The 14,367-nt window shown below is 41.1% G+C and overlaps 1 protein-coding gene across 2 annotated transcripts in view; it reads right to left on the bottom strand.

Annotated features, from left to right (window-relative positions):
* Positions 1–1,171: 1,171 nt before the first annotated feature.
* WIPI2 (WD repeat domain, phosphoinositide interacting 2) overlaps positions 1,172–14,367 on the bottom strand; it is a 73,782-nt gene continuing 60,586 nt past the window's right edge. For both annotated transcript variants that reach the window (XM_077448736.1, XM_077448737.1), the window contains 3 exons: positions 12,793–12,900; positions 10,502–10,629; positions 1,172–2,224 (listed from right to left, as the gene is read on the bottom strand). In XM_077448736.1, coding sequence (XP_077304862.1) covers positions 2,112–2,224; positions 10,502–10,629; positions 12,793–12,900 — 349 coding nt within the window. In that variant the 3' untranslated portion in view covers positions 1,172–2,111. The remainder of the gene's footprint in view (positions 2,225–10,501; positions 10,630–12,792; positions 12,901–14,367) is intronic.

Genomic DNA, 14,367 nt, shown 5'->3' with positions numbered 1-14,367 from the left:
GCTTAATGTACACGGGACATTTTTACAACCTCTCCTGAACGATTTAACTCGACAGATAGTAATTCAAGTTTAAAACATCCGTTTTGCCATGTTTACACATGCCCCACATGGGATTCACCAGATAGCACATTCCCAGGCACTTTGTAAAGCATACGCGTCCTCCAACTGACAATCACATTTTAGACAGCCTTTGCCCTTCCAGTAGGCATACTCAAAAGGGGTCTTCATTAATAGGCTTACATCAGTGGGTGTAGAACAGCCCTAGACCTTTAAAGCACTTTGTGGCTAATATAGGGCCTGCATCTTGAAGGTGGGTTCCAGATACGTCTGCCAAAGTAGTGCCACAATCTTGAAATCCGCAAAGTGCGCTCTCCTGGCTCTGCAGTGAACAAAAAACGTAGAGAAAATGTCGCCTTTTCCTATTCAAACCTAGTGCTTTGAAGCAGAACCATAGGCAAAACTTTTTTTTGCCCCATTGCAGATTTCCCATCAGTTCCTGTCCCATAGCCAAATAGGCAGCGAGAGCTAATCCCTAAAAATTGAGGGAATTCCTTGGGGACCCCCCAGTTCACCAAAACCAGTGTCTCCATTGGAAGACTTCCCTCTATTACTTAAAAAAAAAAAAAAAAAAATTACCTTTAGTTATACTTAAAAGGCTAAATTCAGCATTTGACAAAAAAAATTTAAAAAAAAAGCTGCATTTGACTTGCTTTGTCTGCAACCCAAATGCATTTCAATAGGCCCTGCTGCATCCAAAAACAAGTCGAGGAATGCAAAACAGGTCAGTAAAGCCTTTAACCTGACAGTTACACTACTCCAATAAGATTAATGGGAATCCGCTAACCTTGATTGTAGTGCATTTCAAACATGCTTCAAATGCAGGAAAAGAACACCCATTTATACAAGCCACAGTCACAGCAGGTGTACAGACCCAGGAATTCAAGCCTTGATAATTGTGACAAATTAAGTCCATTAGAGATTAAAAAAAAAATAATTACTGTTATGCGGTTTAACTGTCCATCTACCAAAAACAGGAATATTCGTTTTGGGTTGGCTGAGTAGTTAATATTCATAATTCTGTGAAAGGTTGTTTGCTTTTCAAGACATGTTTCTTTCCTTCCCGAAATTGCAGGGACGATTCACCTGATCATCACAGTAACAAGCAACAGAATACCAAAAATTGAGCATTTATTTCGATTTTGGAATACACAAGCTAGCTAGCTTACTTCATAAAATGTGCACTGGAATGTCATGAGCAAACAAAATAATGCATTTGGCAGTTTTATACAGAATGATTATTTCCATTTGTGAACTGTGTTAATGAGTGTATTTATTTCACATTACACTTGAAGCTGCACTACATCTTGATCTGAGCAAAAATCTTTCAGCAAATATTTGCACTGGCAAACTTCAGTTTCCTTTGGTTTCCCTACTTTTAATGACACGAGTAAAGCAAAAGGACCTTGGAAAAAGAAAATGAATTAAAAAAATTGTTCATAATAAACATAAATCTATAAATATCGCAAACATAACTGAAGAAGGTATCCTGTAGGCAAAAGACACATAGTAAAGATGTAAGAACATGAATTTTGTTAGGCATATAGCCTTACTATACAGCACTGCTTTGGTCTAATGATGGCTTCACAAATGACTATACAAGTTGTTTAGATCAGAAATAAAAGCAGAATAATGGATGAAGCAACTATTATATATTCACAGCTGATTAGCCTTTTTTACTTTAGTCAAGAAAAAAAAAATCATACATATATACACACAATATATTTTACACACATACAAGTTTTAAAAGTATTCAAAGATTAGTGTAGCAGTTTCTATTTGTCTAGACTCGGTTGGCAAACAGCAACATGCTAAGCAACAGAGTATATCCTAATTTGGCAATCAGACAACAGCTAAAATTGGACTGAAACTTAAGTGAAAATATCTGTATTACTTGCACTGTTAAAAAGAACCCAAATATATTCTGAAGAAATCAAAACTGCATCTGATACTTCCCTGACTTTTACAGATGTCCATAGCAGCAAACACAAGACATTTCCATGAATTGGTCATCTTGTTTTGGATCTACAATGGGAAACTGCTAGCACAAATATTCACTCGGTTCTCAAAACCATGGGGGGGGTCTCGCTGTCTTCATCTAGCCGAAGAGCATGGGTGTCATCTTCTAGGTTTGTCCCACCTACAGCTCCAAGTTCATCAGAAAAGGCTGTATGGAGAAACAAAGTGGATTACGTTTCAGGTATTCATATGCAGACACTGCCTACCTCTCTCAGCTCACTATGTGATTAAACGGCTTAAATAAGTTCACCTCTAAGGGCAATTACAGGATGTTGAGCAAATTTGTAATGAAGTCAAACATCGACAGGGATAAACTATACAGCTCATTTTAACCACCTCAAGTCCACACACTTTCACCGCCTGCCAGTCTGGCCTTTCAGCAAGGTCATACTTAGAATGACATTTACTCAGTCATGCACCACTGTAGTACCCAAAATAAATTTATATCATTTTGGAGGCAGTTAGAGCTTTCTTTGGTGCCATTTAATCACCACTGGGTTTACCTTTTGCTATAAAAGGGAAAAAAGACTGAAAATTTAAAAATAAAATAATGTTTTTAGTTTGTTTATAATTTTGCAAATAAAGATTTTCTTCATACATTTAGGACAACATATATTCTGCAACATTTCTTTGCCTAAAATAACCCCAAATCAGTGTATATTTAGGTTGCGTGAAAGTTAGAGAGTCTACAATCTATGGTATATACGATCTGAAAATTGATCAGTTGTGATGTACTGACGGGTTATCTCATTTCTTGAGGACCCAAAATGCCAAGACAGTACAAATACCCCCGAAATTACGCCTTTTTGGAAAGTATTTAGCAACAGGCATGGCAAGGTTTCTGAAGTTGTCATTTAAGCTATTACACACACACACCACAAGCATATCACGTGAATTTTTCACAACCTAAATGCATAAAGGGGCCCAAAATCCAGGGAGCACCTTAAGGAGCTCCAGTGGCATAAATCGAATTTCGGATTACATTTTTGGAAGCCCTGGAGCACCAGGACATTGGAAACACCCATAAATTGACCACATTTTGATGAGTAAACACCCAGGTATTTTGAAGACTTTAAATTTCTTGCCAAAAAGTTTTTGGAAAATGCATTTTTTTTTTTTTTTTAACTACACAGTATCAGTCCAGGCAGAAAGGTGTTGAATAGTCAGCAGAGGGTGATAGGAGGGGGGAGGAGACATTTTAGTGCTAGCTAGGTTTAGACTGGAATTCTACTTTAACCCTTTCGCTGCCAGGGTCATACGGTATACAGAACTACAACACTGCCCCCAAGTGGACAAGTCCGTACGGACCTCTTTTCTCCCCCTCCTATAAGCTCATATTCACTTCAATGACCATAAACTTATTGAACTGCTCAACAGAGTCTGCTGAACAATTCTGCTTCAACTGCGATTAGTGAATTAGAACCAGCTGATCAGAGTTATTAATCCTAATAATTTTACAGGCAAGTATGACGTAAAAATCCTATTTTCTTTTTCTTACATCATGGGACACAGAGTTAGGCGAATATTCATTACCTGCGGGGATGTCCCAGAGAAACAGCCTTGAGGGAAAGCTGACACCCTGCCAAACAATATCCATCAGAACTTATATGGCAGCCCGCAGTACACTGTGGCTGAAAGCCGAATCCTCAACTGCTCAAACATCCACTTGATAAAGTTTTGTGAACGTATGCACTGAAGAGCAGGTAGCAACCTTACAAATCAGCCACAGGTAGAATGAGCGCTCACCCTAAAGGGAGGAACTTTAGGTTTTTGTCAGGGCTGGCTGCTCAGCTGTCGGCTAATTGCCAGCTCTCATTTCTCTCCACAGTTACCAGCTGTTCCTGATCATGGTCGTCTGAACTGCCTACTTAAAGCTGTCCAGCTCACTTCACCTCTGCCTTCGCCTTGGTCACATCACAAGAAACCATCTCCTGCGGTTCTGTTTAAAGACTGGCTTGCTGACATCCCTTCTGGCTCCTTAGCCTGCATGCTGTTGCTCTACTTGGATCCCTGACTTCTGGCATGGCTGATTACCCGATCTGGTTATTGAACTCTGGCCTGGCTGACTACTCGATCCGGTTACTGGACTGGCTATGCTTTGACTATGCTTTTTCTATTTACCTTTTTATTTTTATTTAACAAGTGTGAGTTAATTGTACTTCTGACTCGGTCCGATTCATGGTTTCTGACAGTTTTAGACCGTAGGCCTGAATGACCAATTGACAGACCCAATTAGAAATGGAAGCTGCCTGCCCCTTCTTGGGTCCTTTTGGTAAAAAAACAAAAAAACAAACAAAAAAAAAACAAAAAAAACACAAAAACAAAAGTCTGCTCCTCGGATCTCCACAGATCTAGACAGATAAACCTTGACTGCTCCGCCAAATGAGGCCGAGAGAAAAAAAAAGGCAAAATAATATCCCAGTTTAAATTAAAGGCCGACAGCACTTTTGGCAAAAAGAATGGAATAGGTCATTAAACACGACTGTCATGGTGAATTATCTAGTACGATTCCCTGCATGAAAGGCCCGCCAACTCCGAAACCCTTCTAGCCAAGATGATAGCCATCAGGGAGGCTAGCTTGTGTGACAGCAAGTCTAATGGAATTGCCTTAATAGGTTCAAATGGTTGTTTTTGTAACACAGACAGCATTAAGTTCAAGTCCCAAGGACACACAGATGACCTAATGGGGGGAAGCAAGAGAGTTGTCCATTAACGGATCAGTGAATGGGAGGCTAAAGGCCTTTAGAAGAATACCGATAAGGCCAAAAACTGACCTCTGTACTCAAAGCCAATTTGATTTCCACAGCTGACTATAGGAGAGAGAGAATTCTCCCAATCACATATTTCCAAGGATGCCATTTTCTTGCTTCGCCTCAATATAAGCCTTCCAGGCCTTATGATAAATCTTCCTAGTGAGAGCTTTTCTAGAATTCCCTAGAATCGACACCACTGGTCCCAAGATGCCACGGTCCTTTAACACCCTGGCTTCAATATCCATGCAGTCAAATTTAGAGACTGTAAATTTGGGTGGAATATAGGAGCTTGAGACAGTAGATCAGGGCGATGTGGAAGCGTCCACGGCCCATTGATCATCAGTCTCACAATCTCCGGGAACCAGGGCCTTCTGGGCCAGGCTGGTGCCACCAGAATGACTGGAACCCCCCTCACTGAAACCTGCGCAACAAACATGGAAGGAGAGGTATCAGAGGGAAAGCATAATCCAGGGAGTACTGACTCCATGGAACTACCAGAGCACCTGCTTTAATTGCCAGAGGATCTCTTGTCCGAGACACAAACTGCTGTAGCTTGTTGAACCTGGATGCCAGTAGGTCGACCTCTGACCATTCCTGACGTTGGCAAATTTCCTGGAACACCTCTTAATGTAGGGACTATTCCCCCGGGCAGATCTGCTGGCGGCTGAGATAATCTGTCTTCCAGTTCTCTACTCCCGGGTTATGGACAGCCAATATCATTGGCACGTGTCTCTCTGCCCAGGCTAGTATGTAGTTCACCTCCTTCAGAGCTGAAGGATTCCTGGTACCACCTTGGTTTATATAGGCCACTGCCGTGGCATTGTCGGACTAAACCCTGATGGGGCAGACCTGAAGCTCCACCGTCCAGGACCGCAGGGCCAGACATACTGCCCGTAATTCTAGGACGTTGATGGGCAGGGTCTGCTCTGTCCCTGACCATTTCCCCTGAGCCAGTCTAGGGTCACTCCCCAGCCAGAAGTTACCGGGAGAAACGATTTTCCCTTTCGCAGGTTCTGATCCTGCAACCACCTGAGGAGATGAGCACATTGGATAATCCAGGGCTTTTCTTCCTCTTTTCCAAGCCAACAAGAGGTCTTGTTGTAGAGGCCTGGAATGGAACTGGGCATAGGGCACTGTCTTGGAGGACTCCATCCTCCCTAGAAGACTCATACAAAGCTGAATGGAGGGTTGTCTGTTGCCCCTTATCTGATGCACCCGATTCTTCAGGGCACACATCCTTACGAGTTGCAAGAATACTCTTGATTGGACCAGGTTTAGAATCAGACCTAAATATCTTAGACTTTGAGCTGGTCTCGAGGCTGACTTTTTGGTATTTATGATCCAGCCTAAGCTATTCAAATAAAATGCCTTACTGTGCATAATTATGCTCTGTTCTAGAGCCTGTACCGAGTGATCTCTGAGCAGGAGGTCGTCCAGATACCAGAGCACCAGGATCCCTTGGGCTCTTAAAAGAGGCAGTACTGGTGCTAGGACCTTTGTGAACACCCGGGGAGCTGTAGCAAGACTGAAGGGTAGAGCCACAAGCTAAAAAAGGGACTTTCCTCTACTGCAAAACGTAGGAACCTCTGACGAGTATGAAAGATAGGTACATGCAAGTACACATCCTTTATATTGATGGAGGCTAAAGTCTCCCTTCTTGAGTGAGGTTACTACCGAGTGGACAGACTCCATCCGAAATGACTATCGATAGATACTTGTTCTGTATCCCAGTTTGGCTTCTGAACCGATAACAGTTTTGGAGTAAAACCCTGTGCCCTTTTCGAATACAGGAACCTCTCTACAATCACTCCTTGATGTAGTGCCTGAAGCAATAAAGGTTTCTTCTTTGAGGATCCGAGGGAACGCTGAATCTTTTAAACCTCTGAGGGGGAACTCCCCGTAACTCCAGCTTGTAACCGCGAGATATAATTGAGGTGACCCATTCGTCCTGAACTCTTTTCCAAATGTCTGCAAAGTGCAGCAGCCTTACCCCCCCACCCAATGGAGTGGGGGCATCCCCTCAAAAAGGAGGCATTGGTGCTGGGTTTAGAAGAATTTTGGACCCAGGGCCTTTTCTGGCCCTGGTCTTGTAGCTTGCCCCTAGCGCCGGAACCGCCCTGACGCTGAGACATTTGAGGAAGCAGTCCCTGGGTTTATACATTAGGGATGTTTGGTGCTCTTCTTCACAGGAAGTACAGAACTCTTCCCTCCGGAAATCTTTTGGATATATTTGTCCAAGTGATCATCGAATAAACGTTTCCCCATGAAGCGGGAAACCTGTCAATAACTTTTTACAAGGAAGCTTGGCTGACCAGCTCTTAAGCCATAAATGTCTGCGCATATGTACAGACAAGAGAGCCAGATGAGAAATCTGATGTATTGAATCCTTTAAAGCATCAACAGCGAAACACAGCACTCGAGGAATATCAGTCTTATTTTCAGGCAGAGCATCCTCCTGGTTAGGCCTATCTGGCTGTTTGACCTGATCCTTTACGACTGGCAAATACCAATTGCTGCAACAGCTGGCTGAATAGCTGAACTGGCCAAAAAAAAGAAGCCTTTAATAATAACTCCAATAATAAAACTTTCTTGTCAACAGGGTCCTTCAAGCCCTGTGCGTTATCTACCGGACAAGTTGAGTTCTTGTTTAAGGAAAAGACTGCTGCATCTACAGCTGGCATGCTCCATTTTTTTAACAAACTTTTTATCCATGGGATATAAAAGGGAAAACCTTTTAGGTGGCAAAAAAGTCCTGTCAGGATGTTCCCAATCAGCATACACCACCTGTTCCAACAGGGGGTGTAGTGGGAATGTCTGTGGGACCTGAAAAGGTCTCAGAGATCCCAAAAGAGGACCAGGTGGGTTCAGTCACCTCTGCAAGAGGCAACTTAAAGGCAGAACAAACCATTTTGATCAGAGTCATTAACAAAATTCTCTGCAACAGAGAGGCAGACATCGACTGGATATCTTCTTGCCAAATATAAGCAACTAGGGAGTCCTGCCTCCCATCTAAAGTAGTACTCACCGACTTGATAGCGGGGGGGGGGTGTAATCAAAACTATAGATTACCCAAACAAAAAAAAAAATAGAAAAACATACGATACTAATACACACCCTAAAGCGTTAAACTACATATATATTTAATTGGCTATAAACAGTGAGATACAAAAAGCATAATCAACAATAACCCTTAATCCCCAATATAAACCCCGTATACAGTCCCTATATAAAAAGATATTCAATAAATTTACCAATTCCCCAAAACTCATACCTCTACAAAAGTATGTATAGAAACATTCCTCCTCTCAATAGAGAGGGGTATGTTGATGCAGTGTATGACTCCCTCCCCTTATATATGGCCCCCCCTATCTTACACCTATAAATACCCCCAGCCACCTAAGGTGAGAGCTAACCTGGACAATTTCTAGAAGTAACAGCGTAATTCCATACCATGGAAATAACTTGCGCTGTTCCCTTCTGAGATAGCCCAACAAATGCAATCAGAATTAAATATATACAAATACACAATCTGTCACTCAGTCATCAGGACTAAGAATAATGGTAAGTCTTCTCTGCTGAAAAGCAAAAAAAAAAAAAAAAAAAAAAAAAAAAACACACACACACATGTAAAAAAACAGGAGGTAATTATTATGCTATATTTGATATTCTCCTTATATTCTTCCTTGTAGTAGTCCCAAGAAGGGAAAAGATGGTAAAAACAGACAAAAAGGAAGTATGATTGTCCGTAATTAATTTCTAGTAATTACATGTGACTGAATGAATGCGAGCGGGCACTGGATCAGCTGGATGAATCATCAGAGCCTCTGCTGTTTGTATATACCATTAAATGTGGACAAAACACTGCTGTCATCCTAGTAACCGTATTCCAAGGTTCCCACAGCTGCAGGTATATCCTCTAAGCAATACAAGTAACAAATTTTCTCGGTTACTTACTGGATGTTGATCTCGCAGGTTATTCTGTCAATCCGGGATACATTTTTAGTTGTCCGTCTATGTATGACAGCTTTGGGTTTCTCATCGCCAGTTTGCCGGTCCAAGATTGAAATTGTGACTTTACACAGGTGGCTTCCCAATCTCAGTGCCTGCTTTTAGTATTTAGTAATCGCATGAGTCTTTTTCCAGCATCATCTTATGTTACTCACTCCAGATAAATCATGAATTTGTCCAGTATAGTCTCTCAAACCAGTAAAGATCGGTCTTGACTGGGGAAGGTGAATCAAAGATTACGGGGGTAATCCTGTGCTCTAACCCAGCTAGGGCTGAGGACAGTTCATCCTTAGTGATAAAGGGTGAAGCAGCAGCATCGACTGTAGGAACAATATCAGATAGGTGCAGCAGCTCAGATTGCCCGGGAGCCTCTGATCTTTCAGGGGATATGACTAGGTTCATCAGGAACTACTGATGAACTTCTTCCCTATGGTGTTAGTCCCACTCTTCTTTTTGGAAGACATTCAACGCCGCAAACAAAGGAGTACTTGGGTGTAGTTAAAACACAGCAGAAGGGAGACCCTTTAATAGGTCTCACCAAACCCCTATGCAACAATCCTACTAAGCATCTTTAGCCTGCCAAGCAACTCCTGGTGACTCACGTGACCCGGGTAAGGAAAAATTAACCACTGCAAGTGTCTGTCCCATAGCTGCCTTCTGGAAGCACCAAATGCTTGGCCTGCACAGCTTAAATAAGCTGGGTGTGCACCGGAACACTCTATGCATCTGTGCGCAGTCCCGTCGAATGAGCATGACTGTTTTCGCAAAACGACGTGAATCTTTGTGCCCCCAGATAAAAGGCTACGGCGCATGTACTGAGCCCAGTGGTACTCTTGAGAATGCACGTGCGCCATGGTGAACCAAGGCGAAATGCCGCTCCGTCGTACACCATCATGCAGGAAAAAAACAGCCAGACAAGCAAAAAAGCTACACTCTGAAAACACCCACAGCTAGCCCAGGAGCTCCACTGCACACAGGTGTCCAGCCTTTAGCTAGCTTGACTGATTGTTACAATCACTGAGATACCAAACAATAATAAAACGGGTTTCACTTACCCATCCAGGCGACGGGCCATTTAGAAGCTAAGGGGACAATTTTCACCCTTCAAGGCAGGTTCCTCTCCCTTGGATCTTCAAGGACTGGGTACCCTTTTATGTTTAGGGTCCACTCCCTTGGACCTGTACAGCACCCTGCAGGAAATGCCTTAGCGCTGTAGTGTCCAGGATTTCCACTCAAAACCTTGCACGATCTTGAGTCTTCTTTGCGAGGCACGGGTACCATTTATCTAACCATAAAAACCTGTGTCCAATGGATCCAATTGGTCAATCCCTTGATTCATTTTTGGAAAGGTTTGTTGGACTAGAGACCTGAAGCTCAGAGAGCTCAAACAAACCGTGCCATCCACCTTGCAGACACTGGTAAAAAAACAAAGTACTTCCTGTATGGGAGGTGTTATATAGGGGATAATTTCCTGTCTGAAGAACTTTGGTCTACCAGTGTCCATTCACCTAATGGAGTATAACCCAGCAGGTAATGATTAGCATGACTCTGCGTCCCATGATGTATGCAAAATAAATGTTTGTTTTTGAGTTTAATATGACCAAGTAAAATGGCAAATATACAAATTGCATCTTTTACAACATTCGTGTAAAATGATGTCTTACCATGATTTGTTGGTGATGTAGAATATGTATCTTTTGTTGCTGCACCACTGTAGTTCTTGGATACTAATGGTCTTTCATGTGATGCCGGCTCTAGAATTTCATTGCCGGGCTCCATACTGCCATCCAACCTGAGCAAAATGCAAACAATTAACGATCACTTCTTGCTAAAAGGATGAGTGCAAATAAATTGTGCAATATAGAGCTTTCCAAGGATTAGTACAAAGGTTATCATTTCTAATTATATCATATTCTAATTATCTAAACCAGAGAACAAAAATGTAATATACTTCAGCTGATCAGTCCTTAGATGTGGTGGCCGCACTCTTTTCTTTCAGGCATTTTTATGCCATGTTAAAGCCAAGACCATAAAAAAAATGGAAGAGGAACTTTTTTGTCACCTGTGACAACAATCCTCGGTCTTGTTTAAAAAAATAAAAATAAAAAAAATCTATTTTGGGATTTAAATTGAGATCAATAAATATCAGTGACCAGGGTGAAAATGACGAATTACCAGATGTTCTAAAACGTGTCCATATTTTACCAAGTGTCCATCACCATAAAATCCAATTTCAATTATTCACTTCATAAGAAAACTGCTACCAGATCAGTCCTCCACCAGCACCCATGTGCTTAAAAAAATGTAAGCCTGCCCACAAAAATCAAACCCATCCTTTGTGGGTTATATCAGCTCTCAGCTTTTGTACCACTTTAAATGGAGGGTCATTCAGGTTATGCCTCAAACTCTGCTCTCCACTTCTAGCACAGACCATTTACCTATCATTGGTTGAAGCTTGTCACGTGTTTCAACAGCCCTAGCGCATGCTGCAGGTACCCATTTAGATTGGCAGTATAAAGAAGTTACATGGCACTTATGGATAGCTTGGCTGAGAGGATTTGTTTACCTTTCCTACATAAAACCTGCACTGAGAGAACACTATGGGCTGTCATGCTGGACACCTTTTGAAAAGACTCATTGATGACAGTATCCAGCTTTAATCATTTTTGTAACAAGTATGCAGATCAGAAGAGTCAGTAATCAGAATACAGATCTGCATAATTGAATTACAGACCCAGAACAAGCAAGCAGCAAGGGAAGTCAAATTGACCTCCTGACCTACACAGTTGTTTTGTGTCAACATCACTAAATGCTAACCTAACTGCTAGTTTCTTTTAACTGAAATGTTAAACCTCTATTTCTCCTTTGATTTGACATACCCTGGTCACAATCAATCACATAGTGAAAAGCAAAAGATTTAACTGCCACCCACTTTTGCTACCTATAATCACCTTCCCTTTGCTTCTAAACTATTCTCATTAGTTGGTCTGTGAAAAGAAAAGAGGCAGGCCAGACCCCAATTTCAGGAAGTAGCCTGTATAGAATAGTTTGTAGGTGGGCAAGGTCTACTATAAAATTCTGGGGGCAGTTCAGTAGACTACAAGTTACTTTACCCTTTCCCTGAGCAGAGATCATAGATAATTATATGTCTAAGCTAATATTTTTATTATAGGTTAACAAATGCAAACAGATGGAAAGATAGTTTTCAATTTAATGAATTTTAAATAATTTTAATACTGTAATTGTACCCGACAGGTACAGTATTAAACAGGGTAAAACTACTACGTTCAGGCTACAGTGTTATCTGCAGGCATATTTTATCAACTCCAGCCTGCATGTGAATTCTACATCATACGCAAGCAGTGTTCAGGAATCACTGATTCTGATACCAAGTACAGACCAGAGCTGTTAAATGCAGCTGGAATTGGGACCCAACAGCTGCTCAACTCGTTAGTGGTTTACTCTGGAAAGGGGGACAATCAATAAATGCAGCATTAGATAATATGGTGGAAATTGTGAATTACAGATTGCTACCTGAAAGGAGATTAATCCAAACATTTAAAGGGGTTGTAAAGGTTCGTTTTTTATTTTCTAAATAGGTTCCTTTAAGCTAGTGCATTGTTGGTTCACTTATCTTTCCTTTGATTTCCCTTCTAAATGTTTTTTTTCTTTGTTTTCTTTGTCTGAATTTCTCACTTCCTGTTCCTCCTCAGTAAGCTGTTCTGGCTGACTAACCACCGCTCGGATGATGGTGTGAAGTTTACTGACGAGAAACAGGAAGTGAGATATTCAGACAAAGAAAAAAAACATTTAGAAGGGAAATCGAAGGAAAAGGTAAGTGAACCAACAATGCACTAGCTTAAAGGAACCTATGTAGAAAATAAAAAATGAACCTTTACAACCCCTTTAAGAGTTCACAGCTTTGTAACATTCTATTTGTAATACTTTTTATTACCTGTGTTGTTTCATTAGAGTGCACTCGCCGCCCTCCTGTGGGTCCAGATTATAAATGTAAAGGTAACCATCTGCTGCAGCAACAAGTAAACGAGGGATCTTTTGAATCCTAAATGTGAACATTTTAATATAGGTTAAAAAAATATAAATAAATCAGTGTCATTACAATAAGGGTTATTGCACATCTCCCATGGCCCCCACAGGGATTTGGACAAAAATTAAGTGTTTCACAGCTTCTACCACCTGATTATTGTTAAAGTCACAAGCCAAAAAATTATTTCTGTATAGCACTGCCTTTAATGCAGTGCAAGAAAGCATACATAACAAATAAGAACACAATAGAAAACCTGCAGGAGGAGTTTTAAGGTCTAAACCACTTAGCTGGGGTCATCTCATGTGAGTTCTACCAGCCAGTTTTTTGCTAGGAAAATCCTGCATATCTAAAGGGCTACTGAAATGCCTTACTTGGTGTAAAAGTCACAGTTGCAAGACTACCAGATGCTTTGGACATGTATACAAGCTGCAGTGGAAATCTCCTAGCTGAAGTCTCTGCACTGGAAAATCTGTGCAGTTTATCACTAATCGTGGTATACAGACCAGACAAAAAGGGTATATAGTGGCAATATTTTATGTAAAAAGATTTATAAGCTGTGTGCACTGTGGGGGGCAGATGAACTAGTTTCATATTACTGGGTTTAAATCCTTTTTCACTCTACTACGCATCATCACAACTCCCTAAGAAAAGATTCCCTATAACTCTTTACGGGAAATGGAGAATTCACCTCTATAGGGACAAAGACGGCAACATAAACCTGACAGATGTTTTAAACATTACCTGCTCATTTCAAAACTAAAAAAAAACATGTTGGCTTTATTAAAAAAAAATAGAGAAAGGGACAGGAAACATATATACAACATATTTTCTCTGTATCTAAAGGGTTCTGTACTAGACAAAAAAAAAATTTTATTGAATGTCCTAATGGTTGTTGCAGCAATTCATAAAATTCCTTAAAGCCTTCTTTATCTAAATAATCTAATCTAAATAATAATAAGCATCTAAATAACAATAAGCATCTAAATAACAATAAGCATCTAACACTTCCACCTTCCTACACAAAATGTTTTTCCAAACTTACGCTCTACTTGCATGAAAATCTTCAAACAATGCTCACATGACTTCCACTCTCCTCCCATTTTTTAATCCAGGGGCAGCCTGTGGGTAGAGTACAGCAACACACACGTCACACAGCAATGACATGTATGCACTGCCACTGCTGGCAGGCTGGTTGATGACTACACTTTGTGTAGCCATATGATTACAGGTGGGGAAGTCATGACTGTGTGCCGACTTCTGGGTTGAGCGAGTCTGGGCGTCATTCAACCTGGAAGTGTGACAGCAGCAACCAGATTATGAGAGAATCCATCCTGGGGAGGTTGGGATTGCAGTCAATGCTGCATTTTGTTTTTATTTTTGCAGAAATTGAGTTAGCTATTTTTTAAAGCCTAAAGTTGGGCATTAAATCCCCATTCACAAAGTTATTTTTCACAGGAGGTAGTGGGGGAGAAAAAAAAAAAA

Source organism: Lithobates pipiens, unplaced genomic scaffold, assembly GCF_037356315.1.
Source record: "Lithobates pipiens isolate NorthernLeopardFrog02 unplaced genomic scaffold, aLitPip1_a1.2 Scaffold_22, whole genome shotgun sequence".
Classification (NCBI taxonomy): Eukaryota; Metazoa; Chordata; class Amphibia; order Anura; family Ranidae; genus Lithobates; species Lithobates pipiens.
Note: the sequence above shows the minus strand (reverse complement) of the source record. Positions and strands in the feature narration are given on the sequence as shown.